The sequence below is a fragment of the Meira miltonrushii genome, assembly GCF_003144205.1.
Source record: "Meira miltonrushii strain MCA 3882 unplaced genomic scaffold FA14scaffold_3, whole genome shotgun sequence".
NCBI lineage: Eukaryota > Fungi > Basidiomycota > Exobasidiomycetes > Exobasidiales > Brachybasidiaceae > Meira > Meira miltonrushii.
Genome location: NW_020289945.1, coordinates 1052800 through 1074383, shown reverse-complemented (window position 1 = coordinate 1074383; position 21584 = coordinate 1052800). Strand labels below are relative to the sequence as shown.

The 21584-nt window shown below is 42.8% G+C and overlaps 7 protein-coding genes across 7 annotated transcripts; 5 read left to right on the top strand and 2 right to left on the bottom strand.

Moving 5' to 3' along the window:
- Positions 1–99: 99 nt before the first annotated feature.
- On the top strand, positions 100–2659 carry FA14DRAFT_161362 (zincin). Its single transcript, XM_025499083.1, has one exon. The coding sequence runs from the start codon at positions 125–127 to the stop codon at positions 2573–2575; it is 2451 nt and encodes an 816-aa protein (XP_025353886.1). The 5' UTR covers positions 100–124; the 3' UTR covers positions 2576–2659.
- A 394-nt stretch (positions 2660–3053) lies between these two features.
- FA14DRAFT_110462 (uncharacterized protein) lies at positions 3054–4319 on the bottom strand (the record flags this gene model as incomplete). The annotated part of the gene is made up of 1 exon (XM_025495915.1): positions 3054–4319. A coding segment is annotated over one exon (1266 nt), but the record flags the coding sequence as incomplete, so codon positions are not given.
- Positions 4320–4577: 258 nt separating this feature from the next.
- FA14DRAFT_161361 (MIF4G-domain-containing protein) lies at positions 4578–7096 on the top strand. Its single transcript, XM_025499082.1, has one exon. The coding sequence runs from the start codon at positions 4590–4592 to the stop codon at positions 6846–6848; it is 2259 nt and encodes a 752-aa protein (XP_025353884.1). The 5' UTR covers positions 4578–4589; the 3' UTR covers positions 6849–7096.
- A 1146-nt stretch (positions 7097–8242) lies between these two features.
- On the bottom strand, positions 8243–8684 carry FA14DRAFT_161359 (uncharacterized protein; the record flags this gene model as incomplete). The annotated part of the gene is made up of 1 exon (XM_025499081.1): positions 8243–8684. A coding segment is annotated over one exon (167 nt), but the record flags the coding sequence as incomplete, so codon positions are not given.
- A 1924-nt stretch (positions 8685–10608) lies between these two features.
- FA14DRAFT_161358 (uncharacterized protein) lies at positions 10609–14283 on the top strand. Its single transcript, XM_025499080.1, has 2 exons — positions 10609–10719; positions 10994–14283. Exon 2 carries the CDS (start codon positions 11034–11036, stop codon positions 13998–14000), a length of 2967 nt encoding a protein of 988 aa, XP_025353882.1. The 5' UTR covers positions 10609–10719; positions 10994–11033; the 3' UTR covers positions 14001–14283.
- Positions 14284–15011: 728 nt separating this feature from the next.
- On the top strand, positions 15012–16791 carry FA14DRAFT_63528 (uncharacterized protein). The gene has a single exon (XM_025502604.1). It carries the CDS (start codon positions 15324–15326, stop codon positions 16521–16523), a length of 1200 nt encoding a protein of 399 aa, XP_025353881.1. The 5' UTR covers positions 15012–15323; the 3' UTR covers positions 16524–16791.
- Positions 16792–16810: 19 nt separating this feature from the next.
- On the top strand, positions 16811–19498 carry FA14DRAFT_161357 (uncharacterized protein). The gene has a single exon (XM_025499079.1). The coding sequence runs from the start codon at positions 16990–16992 to the stop codon at positions 19225–19227; it is 2238 nt and encodes a 745-aa protein (XP_025353880.1). The 5' UTR covers positions 16811–16989; the 3' UTR covers positions 19228–19498.
- The last annotated feature ends 2086 nt before the right edge of the window (positions 19499–21584 follow it).

Here is a 21584-nt window from a genome sequence, read left to right as displayed (position 1 = left end):
TCTATTCACAAGCCCTATAATTTGATTACATAATCTCATGGAAGCAATCGGAAAATGATAAGAAGTTTTATTTTCAATTTCTGTTCAGCTCACCTTTAACCACAATCTAGGCTCAAGGAGTATCATGGCGGCGGTCAATAGAGTCTTGCATACAGCAGGAAAGTCATCCAGTATATCATTGGCTGAATGCTCTTTACGAGCAAGTCAAAGATCAAGAATAGCCTCCAGCAGCCGATTGACAACGCAAAGTCAATCCCTACGTCTCTTCTCCAGCTATCATGCTCAACATGCTGTTCCCGTTACAGCAACTTCCAGTCTAGGCACAGAAGCCGATGCAAAGGTATTGCGAGAACTATTCGATTCGCCCGACCCGAAGAAATCAACGACTGATTTGAGTAAAGGTTCAGCCGGCTTATTCTTATCCGATGCTCTTTCTTCGACCGACAGCTTTGAAGCACTTGCAAAGCGAACAGTATTGCGATGTCAACTTATAGTTTCGAGAATATTGTCAGCACCACAAAATGGTCCAAACGAAATGCGAAGAGTGGTTCGAAATTTGGACAGATTGAGCGATCTGTTATGCGGAATTATCGATTGTGCGGAACTGATCAGAAACGCTCACCCAGATAAGAGTTGGGTGGACTGTGCAAATCGGACTTATGAAGGATTGTGTGGCTATATGAATGAACTCAACACCCATACCGGACTATATCACGTCTTGGCACAAGTTTTGAACGATCAAGAATTACGTTCTCAATTATCGCAAGAAGCTTTGGCGGTCGCTTATGTCTTTTTGAGGGATTTCGAGAAATCCGGCATTCATTTACCCGATCAACAAAGAGCAAAATTTGTTCAATTGAGTGATGAGATTCTTGTTCTAGGGAGAAGCTTTCTACAAAACGGCGCAGAAGTACAATCTGGAAAAGGTGAAATATTTGAGGATATCCCGTTAGAATGGCTCAAGGGAGCTTCTAATCAAATAGTGGATGCCTTACGCAAGTCACACATGGAAAAAGACGGAAAGCTTCGGATTCGTCATAATTCATGGGCTATGCAAGTGCTTGCCAAGTATGCCCCTGACTCAAGAGCTCGAGAAGTAGCATACAGAAGTATGAATTCGGGAACTCCTTCACAACTCAAAGTTTTGGAGAACTTGATCGATCGAAGAGCAGAATTGGCAGATCTGACAGGCTATGAATCTTTTTCATCAATGACGCTAGCTGACAAGATGGCAAGGAAGCCAGAAAATGTTGACCGTTTCTTAAATTCCTTAACGGATCATCACAAACAACTAGCATTTAAAGATCTAGAAAAGCTAAGCGAATTGAAACAGGCGGAAGAGGGCACTTCGCAACTTTACGAATGGGATCGTGACTATTACGCAGAGAAATTCATTCGAAATCTCAACTTAAAATCTACGGCCCCACCAATCGGAAGTTTCTTCAGTGTGGGAACAGTTTTCGCTGGCCTTTCACGTCTCTTCGAAAACCTTTATGGAATCACACTTCGAAGTGCAACTCCACTCAAAGGTGAGACATGGGCGGAAGAGGTGAGCAAAGTGGACGTCTTGGAGGAAGGTCGTAAGATTGGTACAATTTATGCTGATCTGTACAATCGATCGGGCAAGCCTCCCTCCGCGGCACACTATACTGTCAGATGCTCTCGCAGAACAGACGATGATGATGAAATGGGTGATTTCTACTATGGCCGTTTATCATCTGGCGAACAAGTGAGCGTTGAAGAAGGAATGCGTACACTGGCAACACTCGATACTAATCCGGTCAGTGCAACAGACCGCGAAGGAATGTACCAATTGCCAATCGTTGTCCTCTTATTTGATTTCTTACGCCCGACAACAACCGGTCAGCCAAGCCTATTAAGTTGGCAAGAAGTCGAGACACTATTTCACGAAATGGGACATGCAATTCACTCTATGATCGGTCGAACAGAGTATCACAACGTATCAGGAACGCGATGTGCGACTGATTTCGTTGAATTGCCTTCAATCTTGATGGAATATTTCGTATCTAGTCCAGAAGTGATAGGCTTGGTTGCACGACATCATGCCACAGATGCTGCTTTGCCCTATTCTCACTTGCAATCTCATTTGGCCGTTCAAAGATCTCTCGATTCGCTTGATACACACAATCAAATCGTTTTGGCATCTTTGGATCAATTGTACCATCGACAAACAGTACAAAAGCCAAGGGATGATACGACAAAGATGATGAAATCCTTACAATCACAGGTAGGAATACTTCCTCCAACCAAAGGAACTTCATGGCAAGTCAACTTTAGTCATTTGTTTGGTTATGGTGCAACATACTATAGCTACTTATTCGATCGTGCAATCGCTTCTCGGATTTGGCAAAAGTTATTCATGAAGTCGCCTTTAGATAGAGAAGCAGGTGAAGCTTTCAAGAAGCGTGTTCTGGCTCACGGAGGCGGTCGTGATCCATGGCACATGCTTGCCGATGTCCTTAAAGATGATAATTTGGCAGAAGGCGCAGAAAGTTCAAGAGCAATGGAAGCGGTTGGAAGATGGGGAATTGCTGATGTAGGCACAAAAGTATAGATATGCACACCACTTTCACACATATTAGAAATCATGTAATTTTTTGGCAATTATAGAATACAATAGTAACAGATCATTTTGACCTTCTTCCTCGGATGGCTAGTAATGCGTCTAGTAGTGTTCTTCGTTCATTTCTCACACATTCCATGGTTGCAATGATGGCGAAAGTCACACCCATGATCACCAAATTTATTGCTTTCGTTGACCATGGCATGTGCCAATCCTTATTTGTGAGATAATAAGCTTGTCTATATAATATTGCCAAACTACCCAAGAAGATGGCAATCGTCATACGTTTTGGCAATATCGTTCGGATCGAAAAAGGCTCTTGATGATCGTCCGAGGAGAGAAATTGGCTTGCAAAGCGGAAACAATAGATCGCTCTGATGTATGTGCTGAACATGCTTGCCAATACTAGAGCGATTTCTGGTGTGATTGCAGATAGCGGTAGCCTAGTCAACGGAGACGAAGGCGATGTCAAAAGTGCTAGGAAAGCAACAAAAGATCCACTTGCGCTAATCAATACCACATCATACCTTGCCAGCTGTTTTGAAGATGCAGATGCTTGTAGAAAGCCTTCCAACAACCCATTGAAGCCCATAGCAGGCAAATAAGCAGCTCCATATACTGCCAAGATCTTTGGTGCACTTGTCTCTAGAGCCCACCTTTTCCCTGCGATAATAGTCAGCAGAGGCGTTGTGAGGGGCGGACAAAATGCTACCAGATACATGGCAAACAGGGAATAAAAGCTCAACAGATTACTCAACATGTCCCGAGCGTACAACATGGCAGCCTTGGAAGGCTTTGATGTACTGCTGCCCAAGTTTGAAGCAAATGTCAATCGAGCACTTTCTTCGATTGGTTGATATAATAGCCGAGCAATGAGCGAGCCATAATTGCTTGCCAACGCATAAGCACCTTGATCACTCAATGATCCCAATCGAGCGACTGCAAACTTGTCAGCTTCGCCCAACACATGTTTTACCACATTTTGCCGTGTCATGGATTTTGATAGCTTCAACGTCTCTTTATCAAATGTTGATGATCTTTGCTTGCCAAATCGAAATAGGTATAATTCCACTGTACTTCCCAATCCACTTTGACTGATTGAGTGTACTGTAAATACAATCAAGAATGCCAAACCATAGAAGAATTGACCAACTCCGAAAGGCAGTAAACTGTGACGAAGATCTATTCCATCGGAGAGTGAGCTCCTCTGTAGCCAAATCATGCACAAGAGTGTACTTGCACCTTTTGCCATTAAGCCAGCCCCTTCTGACCATATTCGAGGTCCAAGCTGCACCTTTCTCAACGCAGCAATATACAGTGGCTCAGAGATCAATTCCAACAATGCTCCAGCCAAAAAGATTGCACATGAAAGGTGAAAATGCGGATGAGATGCCAGCTGCTCAGGAGCCAAATGGTTTTGATAAATCGACATTACCACAAGCGAGATTGGTATCCCGGCCAAGATGGGCAACAACGCTATATTCTGCAAGCTCTTCTCTCGTCCTGCGTTTTTTGCATCAACATTTCTGCTGCTACTTTGACGACTTGATGCGTTTCGTACACCTTCTCGAGAAAATGTCAAGATTGTACCTAAAACTAGCTCCAGCTGAATATTTGCCGCTCCAAATGCTTCTGCACTTGCCAATCGAACTTGAAGCTGAGCCATCAATACAGTGATCAATCTAGAAAGGATCTGTAGCCCGATCAGCATTCCCGCTCCGGCTACCGGTTGAGGAGGTGAGTCATTTTCGACGCTCTCGTCTGTGTTATCGCTGATGACCTCAGTGATCTTCTTGTCATCCATTCCTGCTGCTTGCCCGACCTCATTCACCGTTCTGACATGGTGACCATCAAGAAAGAAGAAGAGAATTTCGAAAATAGCGCACAAGCCAGTCCTTCTTAAATTCTACGCCCTAATCGCGTTTGCAGCTCAGCAGCAATTTTTTGAAAAAAATAAATCAGGAACACACAAATCTCTTTCTTTTACGATCATCCTACTTGTACTATGCCTTCGATTGCGGATGGATCCGCATCCCCTTCAAGGCAGGCGGCTACCATGTCAGCCAATGAAGGCAAAGGGGAAGCCATCCGGCAAGAGTTGGCCAAAATGGCAAATACAAGGGCAGGTGGAACGTATATTCCACCGGCTCGCCTACGAGCAATGATGGCCGAAGCTCAATCTTCCGATCCTGGCAGTGTAGAATACCAACGCATGAATTGGGACGCATTGAAGAAAAGCATCACTGGATTGGTGAATAAAGTGGCAATAGAAAATATCAAATTCATCATTCCGGAATTATTTGGTGGAGCAAATTTGATCAGAGGAAGAGGATTGTTTTGCAGATCGATCATGAAAGCTCAGTCTCAGTCGCTGCCATTCACACCAGTCTTTGCTGCATTGGCATCTGTTGTAAACACAAAATTGCCAATGATTGGAGAATTGTTGGTAAACAGATTGGTCAATCAATTCCGCAGATCGTTCAAACGAAACGACAAAGTAGTCTGTCATGCGACTTCGATGTTCATTGCACATTTGGTCAACCAAAGGGTCGTGCACGAAATTCTGGCTTTGGAGATCTTAGTCCTGCTACTCGAAAAACCAACTGACGACAGTGTGGAAATCGCAGTCGGCTTCATGCGTGAAGTGGGTGCCTTTCTGGCCGAAGAAGCACCGAAAGCGAACAACAGCATCTTTGATCGATTCAGAGCGGTGTTGTATGAAGGAAACGTCAGCAAACGTGTGCAGTATATGATTGAAGTGCTCTCTCAAGTACGAAGAGAACGATTCAAGGACAATCCTCGTGTGCTCGAAGCTCTTGATTTGGTGGAGGAAGACGATCAGATCACGCATGAGATCGGTCTGGATGACGAGGTGAAGATCGAAGAAACATTGAATGTCTTTAGAGCAGATCCAGACTTTTTAGAGAACGAAGAGCGATATAAGGAGATCAAAGCGGAAATTCTAGGAGACGATTCCAGCGGATCGTCCGATTCCGGAAGCGAGAGTGATGATGAGAGTGAAGCTGAAAACGGCGAAGCTGCCGATCAAGAACGGGTGGAAATTCAAGATCGAACAGAGACCAATCTGATTAATTTACGAAGAACAATTTACCTCACAATCATGTCATCTGCTGCATTTGAAGAAGCGGTGCACAAGCTAATGAAGCTCAGTATTCCAGAAGGACAAGAGAGTGAATTATGCAATATGGTGGTGGAATGTTGCTCTCAGGAACGCACCTTTAGCAAATTCTATGGATTGATTGGAGAACGCATGTGCAAATTGAATCGAGTCTGGTCCGAAGGTTTTGAGATGTGTTTCAGGAATTATTACGATTCTATTCACCGATACGAAACCAATCGTTTGCGAAACATTGCACGCTTTTTTGGTTGGATTATTGCGGCTGATGGGATCAGTTGGGCATGCTTCTCTGTGGTACACATGACCGAAGAGGATACAACGAGTTCGTCGCGTATTTTCATTAAAATCCTGATGCAAGAGATGAAGGAACGATTGGGCATGAAAGCGCTAATAGAACGATTCAAAGAGCCTACAATGCAAGAATCTTTTGAGAACATGATGCCAAAGAACGATCCCAAATCTACTCGATTCTCAATCAACTTTTTCACTAGCATCGGTGTACCTCAATTGACTGATGGAATGCGAGAACACCTCAAAGTCGTTCGAGAGGAAGCGTTGGCAAAAGCACAATTGGATGAAGAGAGTTCTTCCGATTCTAGTCTTTCGTCAAGCTCATCATCCTCTTATCTGAGTGACTCAAGTCGCTCCTATACCCGATCCCCTTCACCTCGTCGTCGACGACAAAGGTCATATTCTCGGTCTTATTCGCCAGAATCGCGTCGCCGAGAAAGATCACATTCTCGATCTTATTCGCCAGAACCTCGTCGTCGGGAAAGATCATATTCACGATCTTATTCGCCAGCGCCTCGTCGCCGAGAAAGATCATATTCACGATCTTACTCCCCGGAACCTCGTCGTCGTGAAAGGTCGCGTTCACGATCTTATTCACCATCCCCACGCAAACGAAGATCCTACTCGCCGTCTTGTTCGCCCTCACCACGCAAAAGGAGATCTTATTCGCGATCTATTTCTCGCTCCAGATCATTATCGGATTCTCGTTCACGTTCGCGATCACGCACTCGAACACCATCTCCGCCGGCAAAACGTCGAAGACCTGCTCGTGATGCTTTTAGTCCTGAACGGTCACCATCGCCAAAGCGATCCAAAAGGAGTCCAACGCCCTAAATGTAACAATAATGTATCATACAAACAATCTATACCGTATACACGCTTCCAAATGATCGACAACAATTGCCTTTACGGGAAACTCTGTTTCATTGTTCTCGGTCGAATTACACTGTACTGCTTAAATATCTCTAATGCGTCGGACCGATGCGTTGACAATCGGATAAATCTGAATGCCGAACCATTAAGGATGGGAATGAAGAAGTTTACGCGTAAAATTGACATTTTCGGTTAGAATTTTTTAACTTTTTAAGCGGAGACAGAAAAAGGTTAATAGTTTCGCCGAGATAGTAAACGGCGACCTTTTGTTATCAATTATCGAACGACGGTGACCTTTTTGATGATCAATTCTAGATTATTTTCTTTTAATTCTCAGATTGCTGTTTATTGTGAGGAAGACCATATGATTCGGTGATTGAATTACGTGCCGGATCAATTAGTGCAAGGAGAGTTTAAATTTAGTACGTTCTGACTAGACCAGCAAAAAGCAGCTGAAGGAAAAGTTTAATTAGCGGTCAGAGCGTTAAATTAAATTTTTGCGGGGCTTAAAGCAGGTGGTTGAGAAGCCGTTGAGGTCGAGTTTGCGTTCCTGTTTTTTGATTTTAGCGTGATTAAAATTCTTCTCATCAAATTCAATTACCGCCCCAACTTTTTCATTTTCAATGCTTCCCCACAACAACAATATCAAGAGACCGGAAATGCCAAGCTAGTCATCAAATTGCATGATTGTTTGAAAATTGATGATTTTGGAAGAGTTGATTACCAATTCATATCTCTTTTTCTAAAATCCGCTTCCGCTTTTGAAAGAATGTCCTTTTTTTTTCAATCTCTGCTGATTGATGCAAGCCATCGAATCGTATGCACCTAAACTGTGTCTCAAATCGAATATGTAATGCAGACGCGTGGTAGAGTAAGTACATAGTAGCGCAGGACATTGTTCGCCGTGCCGTTGGATTGCCTGTTCCTTGCAAATAATCCACCAAAGATGATGGATGAAAGGGTCCAAATTCCCGCTTCTCCTATTCAACCTATTTCAAGTTAGTTGTGTTCTGAAAAGTGCTTCTTTATTCTCCTAAATTGTCAATCAAGAGTCTTATTCTATACGCTAAAAGCATTCTAACCTAATGTCTAAACCGGTCCCTAATTAGGATCAACGAGCTTTATTTGTCTTAGCCTATTTGCTAAGCAATTGAGTAAGAAGAGTAATTTTAGATCGGCTTTAACATACATACCACAAGGGACCCCACACCCCCTAAATGTCTATTCCTCCCTGCTCCGCAAACATTCTTACCATTCTATCCGAAATATAGCATAAATAAAGCTTTTCTTATTGTACAATCTTACCGAAATTGACAGATTACTTTCAATTAATCTAAGCGAATCATATGTTTTTATTCGGCGAGACTTTGAAGTTGATGATGATCATGGAGAATGAATTCAGCCGAAAATGATGATAAGACGCGTGCGTATTCATGCCTTTTGTTATACTGCGCTAGTGCATGCATGAGAAGTGTGCTTTCTGTCTTGGCAGTGTACCACTGTTCTCTTTCTAAAGACCGTTTAGCGTAAATCTTTGCCCCAAATAGATGATCTGGTCAATGTCTCTCCATGATTGATTGTCTAAGAAAGGGGCCCTTGTTTTTTCTTCTAATCAAAATCAATGAAAGACTTACGTGGCTTCTTTCTTCCCAGTGAACGAAAGAGGCTGAGTATCAATTTCTATTTTGGAGGAAGCCCTGCCGCTGCTGATCAGGATCGGATATGCAGTGTTATAAAATGCAGTTGCATAAAGCACGACGGCGGTATGCCAGCGTAGTGATGAGAAGGCGTACATGTACTTTCACCTGCATGAAAAAAGACTGCAATTGCACTTTAGATTACCTGCCGTTTTTTCTTTTGTATCTCATCCCGCGTTTTTATTTGCATTCTTGTTAGACAGCTATTTCGCCGAAAATTAAAAGATGGGGAATTTTGCAAACCCCGTTCTAGCTTGACTCTTCTGTTCCCCTTGCTTACACAAAAAAGATGTTACGATTATGCCATATGCAATTCAATTGCACACTTTTTGATAATTTGATGATTTTTGGATTTTGATTTTTTATTCATTTTTTTTTGTATGGAGATGTGATGCATATTCAATGCATCTAACCTGCATAACAATTTCACTTCTCTTCTTTGCTTCCCCCTGGATTGGAATTGGCCGTTAGAGAATTGATGCTTAAGCTGTGCTGCTGCTGCTGCTTGTAAGCAACTTGCTGTTCCTACTCCTCGTTCAGGGTCATCCGACAATCCGCATTGGCGAATACCTAGACCCGTAGATCAAATTAACCTTTTAATTTCAACATCTTTCTCTTTATCATCATCATCATCATCATCATCATCAACAGCTCAACGATAAGGTGAGGTAGGGGAGTTTTAATTGTAACTCCTCATAAAACCTCATTTTCTATTCTTTAATGTATAAAGAAGATCAATTGTTATCAGACAGGTGAGTACAGTAAATGCTACGTGGGAAAGGGGGGTTTGGTTCATGGCGCAATCAATAGAAAAGACAGGGGAAGGGCAACTCTACAATGATCGGAAGGCATCAGGGGCAATGGGAAGCAACACTTCATTGCAATAAAGCATAATTTTGGAGCATTCATTCGGCCAACATCAGCGACAGTCAACTCAAAGGTGGCCAACGGCTCTATTGAACGGTGTATGGTCACAGGTGTATATGCTCTACAATCAACCTGGCACCCCACAAAAACATCTTCGAGTTCAACGGCACAAGCAATATCCACTTTCATCATCAACATCTCCACCACTACCACCCATCTAGTCATATCGGAGCAATTCTGTTTGACGCCCTTTTGGATCTCGGTAGAATTTTCCCGCTTTAAGGCGCTATACGCAGGCAGACAGGCAAGCGCGGCAACTCGTTAGACGTGCATTGTGCCGCACAAAGTTGGGGGATTTGTTTGCAAAAGCCAAAAAAAAATAAAAATATCGAATTTCTAGATAAAGGCACGCGCAAGATATGCATGCAAACGCAACAGGCTCAATCGCACACAATGGCACAATGACACTGAACCTACAAGCATGAGATTGAAAGATTAGTATGCCAAAGGATATAAGATCATTCAATCATATTTTTGAGCAACAACAACAGAGGATCTCTGGTCTAACGCGTATCAAGTGCACCAACAACTTCATTTATTCGGGCCTAAACCCCTCCACGACAAAATTGCAAAACTTTTGGCGGATATGCACTCAACAGTCGACTCATATCGAGATTCGCGTTCTTCAGCCCTTTATCATTTTGATATATGCTTTAATCGCCAATTTTGACTGTGCTTCCATACGATCATCTCAACCAAAGAAACAAATGGAAATGCTTCTTAATTTACAACTTCCATAACAAACGATTCATATCAATCTGTTTTCCGTTGTCTCGATTCAACGCATCATCCCGCTCGTGCAAGTCAACGTCATTTCAACGTCTAGTGCTCTCTGTTGCTCCTGACCCCTAGCAATTTTATCAGCCAACGGCACCTCCTCTTCCCACATCCATCATTGATTCGAGTTTCAGGCAAACTTACCGTTTCTCTCTTTCCTTCTTCTTTCTTTCTTTCTTCGATTCCTACGCCATATCAAAACTCCGTTGACGACCTCTAATGAACACGCACTCGAATACAGTTTGATCCAATTCACCTAATTCGACACTTTACATTTCCATTTGGAAAGTTTCAATAGAAAATTTGCAAGCTAGAGCCCCGAATCATTCTCCATCTTAACGCTGGGCTCAATCATCTTGGTCAGACCACAAATCAACCTCGGCATCAAATCCCAAGCTTACTTCACATCCCAAACTTTGGGGCATAGAAGGGTGAGTTGATTAATTCGCGTAATTACCACGGCACTTTGTTGGATCGAATCGGCTGTGAATTCAGCCAAGACGATTGTGATTCAGAACAAAAACCTTCGGCGCCGATAGCTTTCTGGGCAAACGTTACATCACAATTTCCTGTCGTGAACTTTTATGCCTATGAACTGTTGTTGCCCAGCCTTTGCGTTTCACGTCCGATAAGCAAAACGGTCTTCTGATTCCGAATCTTGTAAATTATGTACTGACATGCCTTTCTCCTCCCATCTTTCTTCAGCCACCATTATCTCGCATAGAATCTGTCCCATAGCGTGAGCATGCTTTGCTCTTCAACTCATTCAAGCGCTATGTTACCATATAGCTCTGCTCATGGTTTAAATGGCGTTGATTCACAAGCATCTTCTTCGTGCGCCGGAAATGTTCGGTCATCCTCACCTTCGATCGGGGGAAGTATGGCAAGACCTCGTCATCATGTCCGCAGTTTTTCGCAAGAGAAACGATTTGGAGATGCTACTTCAACACCATCATCAAAGTCTACAACACCTTTATCGACGCCTCCGGTAAAGCACGCATTGCCAGTAAGAGCCAAACGCTCGCCGTCTATAGAAAGCGCAGAACAGGGTACTTCAACACCCTCTACCGCTTCATCTTCTAGAACATCATCTACATCATCACAACAACCAATGCCAAGGGTGCACAATACACACAATGGAGCTTCAACTTCCCCACAACGGGAATCTTCTCCACCCAGAGCATTGACGAAAGAGGAAACCGATGAAAAGGAGCAATTAGCAAAACTTCGTCAAGCACAGGCTAGTAGACGTCCTCGAGTTATGCGAATGACGCCTGCTTATTCAAGCTTGCCAGGCCGGATGAATGCAGATGTAGCAAAGAGCGTATCAAACGCTCAAGGCAGTGGTGAGAGTGTTGAATTTCCATCCAAAGATGGCGCTGGATCGGAAGAGCCAAGTGCAGGATTGCAAATCGATTTGGCTTGCATTCCCTCTCCATCTTTGCAAGATTTGCATGGACCAGTAACGGAATCCAGATTGGATAGCATCATCCGTGACAGAAACGGTAACCCAATCAAACCATCTCTCAAAACCGCAAGAAGCTCGGTAAGCCACTTTTTGCCCGGTCGTACAACCAGATCTGATAGCACGCCAACTTTGCCTATAGGTAACTTGACATCAAAGAGTGTGCCAACCACACCAACGGTGCCCAAAAATGTCCACTTTGATTCGCAATTGGAACATGTCAAAGTGTTCAAATTCAAGCAGAGACCAACAGCCGTATCTCGTGACGGAAGTCCGGAGCAAACCGAAACGGAAACCGAAGAGGAGAAGGAAATGTTCCCATACATTTGGAAAAAGAATGGCTCTTCAAGCACTGACAATTCTCCAACTTCTCCTTCTCGTGCTCGTGCAAATTCTCCACCGGTTGATGAGCAACTCGTCTTGCGATTGCCAAATTTCCCATCTTCCACTCGTTTGTCGGTTGACCGTGAAGTGTTCCTTGAAAGAATCTATTTGGCCGAAGATCTTCGTTCGGTCAAAGGTACAGTTCAAGTTCGCAATATGTCCTTTGAGAAATGGGTTGCTGTGCGTTACTCTTTGGATCACTGGGCAACGATTGGCGAAGTGTCTGCCGAATACTCTGAATCCATCAAAGGTGGCCAAGCGGACCGATTCACTTTTTCTATCAAATTGAACGAGTTACTCAATTGGCCCCGTGGATCAGCAGCTCATGAAACAAAGAGCATGTTCATCTGTCTTCGATACACAGTGAGCGATGGCGAATTCTGGGATAACAACGAAGGTCATAATTATCAACTTGACTTCCGTAGAAGACCAATGCCAACTACACCGGTCAGCACGCCAATGGCTCATTCCGTTCAGCCAAAGGCAAACGTTCCCGAGTCTATTGCCAACACGGCAACACGTACACGTGTGATGGAATTGGCTCGTCGAGGTGTAGGAGGCAGAGGTGTTTTCGCAATGGAAGATCTGAAGAGGGAATTGGAGAAATTACGTTCGGATGACGAAGAAGAGATTCCATCAATTCCAGTTGAAGCTTTGCGAAAACGTACTTCACCTCCCGTTTCACCGGGTGGCTTACCGCATACAAGATCATCTTCTCCGTCCGTTTGGACTGCACGATATGATTTCGGTCAATCTTTGCGCAATCCACGTTCTGGAAGCCGTAAAACAGGAGAGGGAAGGGCGGCTGCGTTGGATTATTTCTCTGCAAGGCCAATGAATGTTGCTGCTGCAAATAATGCACCTGCTAATACTTCTTCAGCATCTGCAACGCCTTTGTTCACCGTACAAGCAGCTTCGCCTCCGTCGAACAAGACAGATTTGGTTACCGCTTTGCCTGCATCTTCCTTTAATGCACGCTTCGGTATGATCTCTCCTGGTCTAGGTGATGAGAATGTTGAACATATGCCTGTCAACGCAAGCACAACACCATCTCCTGCTGTCACACCTACTTTGGCCGTTCAAGCATTAAACGGAAGTTACAGCCCTGAAAGATTCCATTCCTTCCCACCATCCCGACATGTGAGCTCACCTGGCTCAACGACGCCTACAGGACCCAACCGTCTTTCTCCGGTTTCCTCTATGGATATGTTGCGCGGTAATAGCCGTGACAAAGCTTATTCACCTCTCAAAGCTTCCTCCACAATCCCTCAAGCATCATTGATGACAAGAACCGGATCAGTGGAGGGCATCAAACATGAGAAAGGAGGAAGTTCAAGTTCAACAGAGGAAAGCCTGCAAAGCTCACCACGTTCTTCGCCACCGTCGGATGGAGGATCGCCAAATCCTTTTAGCCCGTCGATGAGCATTTCTTCTATGGAAAGCGATACGACAGTGTCCAATATGACATCGCCTGAATCTCTGCATTCAGTCACGAAAGCTGCCTTGGCTGGTCGTAATCCAAATGGCATAAGTGCCGATTTGAACGGAAGCGCTGTTTCTTTGACATCTTTATCGTCGAACGATAGCAATGAAACTGAAGATGGCACGAATACAAACAGCAGACAATTTCGACCTGCAAGTATGAGTGATTATCAAGAATTGGTGAATAAATTTTGTTGGAATTCCGATTTAGTGCCAAGTGGCGGAAGTATGGTTCCTGATATGCCTATCAATGGTGGTTTGGGCAATTCTAGCGTAATGATTGATGGACAGCCAATTCATATCGTTGCACCTTTGAGTCCAAGTTATCCACCAACAAACGGAAGTGGAAGTGGATCGTCTACACCGACACGATCACATTGATTCTTGCTCGATTTCTCTTTTTTCTTTTAAACTCACATGCGCACACACATTTGTTCTTTTATTTGCATATCAATCATCACAATTATTTTCACTCGGTATCACACCTTTAGGGTATATCTATGCAAATATCTCATATACATATATAATTTATACATTTTGTTCATAGGATCACAATCATCATTATCATTATCATCATGCTCATACACACATACTTGTTGCATTTCCAAAACTCCGCAATATTTTTTATTTTGTGTTGTGGTATGAATTGTTATATAATCAAGTTTTTGTTACGCGTGTGTGATTTATTTCATTGTTTGGATCCGCTTCTCTCGATCGCGACAGTCGGAGAATGAAAAAGGGTCTTTTGATCGAATATATGCACAGTAAGCATAAAAGCACTTGAGCAGAAGCGGAGATACATTACATACATCTCCTGTTAAGAGGGGCTGAGTGTAAAAATGCGATGTCAAAAAAATAAAAGTGCGCCGCGCTAAAAGCCAAAAACACAACTCCACCTTTTGACCCTCGATTTGTATAGCACTTCAAGGCTTTGACCGCTTTTTGCTTTTCGGATCGATCCTGCCTAGCGCACAGCGCCTGACAACGCTTCCTGTGTGGCAAAACTTGTTTTTTATGCACTTTGCCACTGTTACCCTAAGCCTCAATGCAGATCTTACAATGTATAGGCGCAAGGGTCCAAAAAATGCATGCAAGCGATAGAAAACAATAACAATAAACATGCATACAACTTTCACTCTTCTAATGCTTGTATCGGGAATAATATTCATCAATACACTCTTACTCTCTCTTCCTCCATCGGAGATACACACATACATACATCAAATACACTCATTTAAAGCAGGAAGATTTCATCTTTGAAAAGTTGGCTAAGCTTTTTGCTTGTGTGTGTGTGTGTGCGCTGCGCATGCATACCTATTGACGTACGTAAAGTCACAATAGAAAAAGAAAGAAAGTGATGTTGTAATAAGCTATGCTGGGTTGTAATTAAAGCTTGTTTAATTGGTAAACTTTTAATACCTCCTCTTTCCTTCATCGCCTTCACCTGATTTCCTGAACAATAATCGGGGGTAATGAAAAAAGGCGGCGCTGATTTTTATTTACCTGCGATAAACTCATCTACGACCATATCCGTTTAACGAATCTCCTCCTCCCTTTTTTTCATCTCAGGATTGCACTTTCGAATCGCCACTCACAATTTTCATTTTTTTGCGATACATATTCGAATCAACATCGATAGAAGTTCGTCACCTTTTCATTTTGTCGTGGCACTTATTGCCTTCTAAACGATCAACGATTCTCACAATGTCAGAACATACTCAGAATCAATCGCCAAAAGTTATCACAACAAATTTACGAGATGAAGATTTTTTAAGTGAACATCTTGGTCAACTTTTGGTTAGACAGCCGATGTCGCCTAAATCACCCGCTTCAAGTCAACATGATTTACCGACAGATTATGCAAAAGGACCTACATCAATGCGAAGACATACATCGCAAACTCAAATGGCCAAATCGAAATCTAGAAATAGTGCTTCATCCATCTACGCCACATTAGGAGCAACAACTCCTGAAGTCACTTCTCCAGGTTGTGATGATTTATTCAATTCGTTCTTTTCAACTCCGAAACCGGCAGTAAAACAACAATCAGCAGAGACAAAGAGTACAACTAGAACAAACCCTGCATCCGTTTCGATGAGCACATCTTTTGGTAGAAAACAAAAACCGGAAAGAAGACCACTTTCACGTACCAATAGCGATAAAGATAGTTCGGCAAGTTTGAGCAGCTTTTCACAACAACAATTTCCTCCTTCAACTTCAAGAAGAACATCTGAATCAACAACAACTCAACCATCAAACGAAAGTGGAGAATTGGAACAAAGTGCTCCTGAAACACCGCCAGAAGGCGTTGCACTTGCACCAATCTCTTCTTGTGATGAATCAGAAGATGATTCACAATCCAACTCCAGTTCCATTCCTGCAAGTTCAAGTGCAAGCTTTGGATTCCAGCAGTATGGTACTTTGACCGCGCCAAACGAAGAAGAGAAATGGCAAATCTTCAAAGAAGGAGGCGTTATTGAACCACCAGAAGCGATTGAGGTCAACACGATCGCAAGAAAGGACGTTCAAAATGCTACTCTATTACCTGCTCAACGCCCAAGAGCTTCCTTGGGCTTAAGTTCACATACTTCTCGTTATACATCAATGACATCTTCTCGCTTCCAGTCGTATCGTTCAACGTTGTCAACTGTACCGACAGAGATGGACATTCATAATGAAGAGAATGACTTTTTGATGGATAGCAGAAGGGTAAAAGGAACAACTGCACAAGTTGACAAAGCAGACGCAACATCTATTGCCAAACAATTAGCTGCACGTTCAAACAGTGTCACTCTCGTTCCTTCAGGCGATGATGGTAGATCGTTCGTCTTTGTTTCACGCGATACAGAAGGTGGTGATCCTTGTCCTGTTCGAGGATTACGTAGGGATGGATATACTGTTTAAGATCCACATTTTCTTGCACATAAAGCAACATACACGAACACACAAATACACAAACAAATACACTTCTGCACAAATACACGAATACCCAAACTTCTTGTTTATCTCTTTCGGCTTCTGTTTTTATCTTGGTTTATTATTGTCGGTTTTTACTCAACTGTCGCATTTGTACTTTTATGCATTATTCATTCTTGTAGGGCATTATAACTGTATCTTTAGTCACATTCTATATACACGATGAATTTGATAATGATTTCGATGATGAACAAAAGCAACAAGCTTGAAGATTGAAAAGCATACGCCTTAACCACCCACCAATCCAATCAAACGCGGAGATCCGGGAAGTCAACGTGCTTTTTCCGAATTTGAAAAAACAGATTAGCTATCTTGCACACCACCAACACAACATGCTCATCGTGCGACAATAAAGGAAGGAACAGAGATAGTTGGCATAGCTTCGTTTGATACAATGGCCGAACATGCATACATCCCGCCTTTCCCCATCAGGCAGGATAGGGAACAAAACGGGCGTAGCTCCTTGTTGGATACGCTGAAAGGAGCATGTAAGGACCTCAAGCCGGGACAGATGGTTTCCGTTCCCGAATTGACATTGATGGACGCAATGGCTGCTATTCAAATTCTGGATCCTCGGGTAGATGGAGGAATGGAACCGATACCAGCTCAGCTGATGGCTCAATGCGATCAAGTACCGACACAAGAAAGCTCAATGCATTCTTTCGATGTATATGCACAACTAACAGTTTCGGATATCATTTGGATAATGGATCGTATGCTTGCCTGTGAAGCAGCATGGCTGGAAAGTTCATCGCTTTCAGGTGCTTCACTTTCGCAAACTATACATACATGTTTGTATGTACATCATCTATCTTCCATTCACCCGAATACGACCAAAACGCCAACACTTGTCGGGTTCATTTTACGCCCTTTCTTGATCGCCATTCTCAAAACAGTGGGGTTGGTTTGGGACGAACTGGCAAAAGGAAACATCCTGGACGGCGAGGATTACATGGGAGATAAAGCTGGTGTTTCACTGCTAGAAGATTTGGACCCACAGAATGCACTTGGCTTGCTTGATAATGCTATGAATTGGTTGGATCACAACCAGGATTCAATAGAAGAAAATGAACGGATCGCTTTGCTCGATAGACTCTCATTCCGTAAGCATTTTCTTTCTGCCATCACTCTATTCTCTCGTATGGATCCAAGCACAACATTTCGACGTACAACGGATATCGAAGCAACTTTGCATCAATCGATCGGATATATTGCTTCTGCCGGCTCACAGATAGAGGTTCTCAGTCAAGGCACAACCAAGTTACGCCAGCCAGATTTGGCGAATGCTCCCACCTCTCAATCACGAAACGCTTTCGATCCTTGGTTCTGCAGACATGCTTCTGACATCAAATCGTCATATACTCCAATATCCATCGCTCCACCTCAGCCTTTGGAGCTGAATACTCCACTTGAAACGATCAGAGTATACAAGACCATTTTTGAGGGAATGCAAGAATTCTGTCTGTTGGCAGGAAGCAAACAAAGTTGGTTTACATGGAAGCAATTTTTTGACAAGAAAGCGATTTCGTTCCAGCTAAATCCTGCCCCTCCTTACGTACGGTCGTTATGGCAATCGGCGGTATGTACAGACACTACCATTGCCCTCACAAAACCACTTCGATTCATCGCTATAAGCTTTTTGATTGATGTTGTGGGTGTGAATGTTGAATCGATACCCCAAATGATCTGGGGCATGCCAGGAATATCACCCGATCGGGCTACGATGTTGGAAAAACGATTGGTACGATTCTTAGACAGAATGTCGGGACAATTGGTAGCTCATTTGCGAAACCTAGCACAGAATAGATCCAGGTCTAAACGTAGATTGGGTCATTCGTACAGCGATCTAGTTGCATTGGCAGATGAAGCGAGTACTCTTGGGTCCGAACTAGCTGATACACTCGGCGGCAAAACTGTGCATCCCGACTTGCTCTTTTGGGCTATTCAATCACTTGCATTGGATACGATGCTGCATTGCATCTTCTCTGGAATAGAACTTGAACTTTACCGAACAGAGGAGCTTTTGTCGGTATATTGGATGACATGTCAAATTAGCAAAGAACAAATAGAGCTTTGGTCAGCTCTTTCGATTTGGTCCAATGGCTCAGTGTCACAGTCACAAGACACGATGCAGAGTTGGACGTCGATCGTTTATCATACGAGCAGGGCCCTGTATCTACTTTACAATGACGTATCGGGAGATATGGAACGTGGACAACGTTCTTGGCTTGGACAGCCTAAAGATGATCAAATTCAGCGAACCATGTTTCGTAAGCGGTTCAAGTGGCTTCAAGTTCGTTCACAGCCTCAAAACATCGCTAAGTTCTGGGAAGCATTCCGAGAGGATGTAGAGATGACCCACTCTGCCGAGATTGGGTTGGAGGAACGAATGCGGGAAGCAAAAGGTGATTTAGATCAAGCTATTGTGTGTTGCGAAAGCATGACTTCGAACGCACGACAACCTGACCACACAATCACAGTATTGAAGCAAGATCTGGCTATTATTGTGGAAAATCTTTCGGTCGCTTTGCGGGATGATGCGAAAACCAATACCGCTGCATTAGGACCGTGCTTGATTCCGCTTGTGTATTCTTCTACTTCCCATCCCTGGTTCCCTAGCAGTAAAGTGTAAAATAGAACACAGTCAAGTGCTGCAATATTATATGTGAAAGTTGGATGTATTCATGACACTTTCGTAGGGGCTTACAGATGTCACATACTCGCCTTATATATCTCACATGCGTTTCGTAAGAAGGGGCTTCATAGGCTGGCAAGCAGTTGAGGTTCTTTTGAAAAGTACAACTTCGTATCTTATTTCCTTGCTGCCATCATACACTGAATTATGTTGATGCGAGCGCTTTTTCTGTGCTGTATATCTTTAGTCTATTACGTATTTGTCCAGTATGCTCAATCGATGTATGAGCTAGATTTAAATCATTCACCGCCACATTCGATCGATTTGAACCAGCCAGCATCGTCATTGGCCGATGCGGAAGTTGTTGGGCCTCAAATGACAGAAGCGACAATCTCGAAAAAAGGACCACCTAAACCCAAAGTGTATCGCACGAAGATCATACAAGATCAATCTTATGCTCGTCCACATAACAAACCTGAAAGGGTAATGTGTACACCCACTCGTGTCCATCATATCGGTTGTCCGCATTGGACAGGAATGTCACGTCTTGATAAATCGCGAGTTTATAAACAGCTTGCTTATGATTCAGAGGTGGGTAATAATTGATGCAGTTCATCTGAATGTTACTGATTTCATTTTTCTACTATTCCCCTAGAACAAGAAAAAGATTTCTGCCAAAAATAAGAGATATTACGAAAATCTTACGCCTGAACAAAAGAAAAATCGATTAAAACAAATTTCATTGACAAAGATTAAACTTTGTTTGAAAAAAGGCGCAGCGAGAACTTCGGAGCAAAACAAACATAACGCAGAGTACATGAGAGAGTATCGCAAAGGATACCGCAGCCGCGATAAGAATGGTACGCAGCAGCAGTGAAAATATGTTTTGTTTATCAAACTTTCAGAATACTCAATCTTGTGTGTCAGATATATAAGAATGCCAGTAAACCGTCTTACTACGCAGAAAGAATGAGTTTGCGTATGTGTATGCTTTCGAAGGCGGTAAAAATGTGTATACTGATCATTTAACTCCTTATAATCTGTTTTTATCCTTTCAAGAGAACTCACCATCAAACCATTCGGTATGCGCCTGAAATTTGCCCAAATCATATTCTTTCTCGCCTTTCTTGGACTTACGCAAGCTGCTAGGTCGATCGACTTGAACAGGACGCCATCTCCCTCTTCTTCAGATCAAGTGCAACAGGATGAAGATGTGGTACAATCTACACCTGTGGATGATGCGAGCACAGATTGTGACATTCATAGACCTGGTTGCAGACATTGGCATAAATTATCCAAAGAAGCAAAAACTGCGGCAAGCTCTAAGGCATATTATCATCGCCAATCACCGGAAATACGGAGAGTGCTTGCTGCAAGGTCGAAACAAAATTATCACAGTATGACTAAAGAACAAAAACGTAAACGAATCGCACAAATCGCTATAGCAAGAAATATTCGTGATAACACAACAGAGAAAGATGAAACAGAACGTATTACAGGACCTAAGAAAGCAAAACATTCAGATACATACAAATACAAAAATCCAAGTCATCATAATTGGTACATAAATCTAGACGAAGAGAGATTGAAAAAGCAAAGAGAAAGGGGAGCAGAATATTCACGTGAATACAGAAAAAATATGACACCTGCTCAACGATCAAAACATAATGAAGATAAGTTGCGATGGAAAAGACGTAAGCGTGAAGAAGCCAAAATTGAAGCACAAAGACAGACAACACAAAGGGTGAATTAATAAATGCCCGTATCTATCATATCGATTGTCCGCATCGTAAAAACATGACAAGTCTTGATAAATCCTTTCTTATACCGTAAAAGACAACGCAGCCACAAACAGACAAATACGCAGCAACAATAAAATTCTAATGCATTTCAATTCATGATGTTTGTGTATATATACGCAATATTGTGATTTAAGTTTACGGTATTAATAGGTTGTCATTTGATCATGCAGAAAATTCGATATTGCTGATTTGTGCGCCTATAGAGGCTGTGCAAGGGTACAGAACGAATGAACTACTTCTTAAAATATATTCCTCATACTCTCAAGACAAATCCTCCTCGAATTTAACGCTATGCGAATTGCTTTTATCCAGTTTTCATTATTTTCAGCTCACTTTGGACTTATACAAGCTGCCAGGTCGATCGATCTGAATAAGACACCATCTCTTTCATCGTCTGATACCGTCCAACAGAATGATCATGTCGTTGAAGCTACACAGGATCAGCATGAAAGTTCAAATTGTGATATCCATAGACCCAGATGCAAATATTGGTATAAATTGAATGACAAAGATAGGAATGCGGCATGCTCTAAAGCTTTTTATCATCAACGA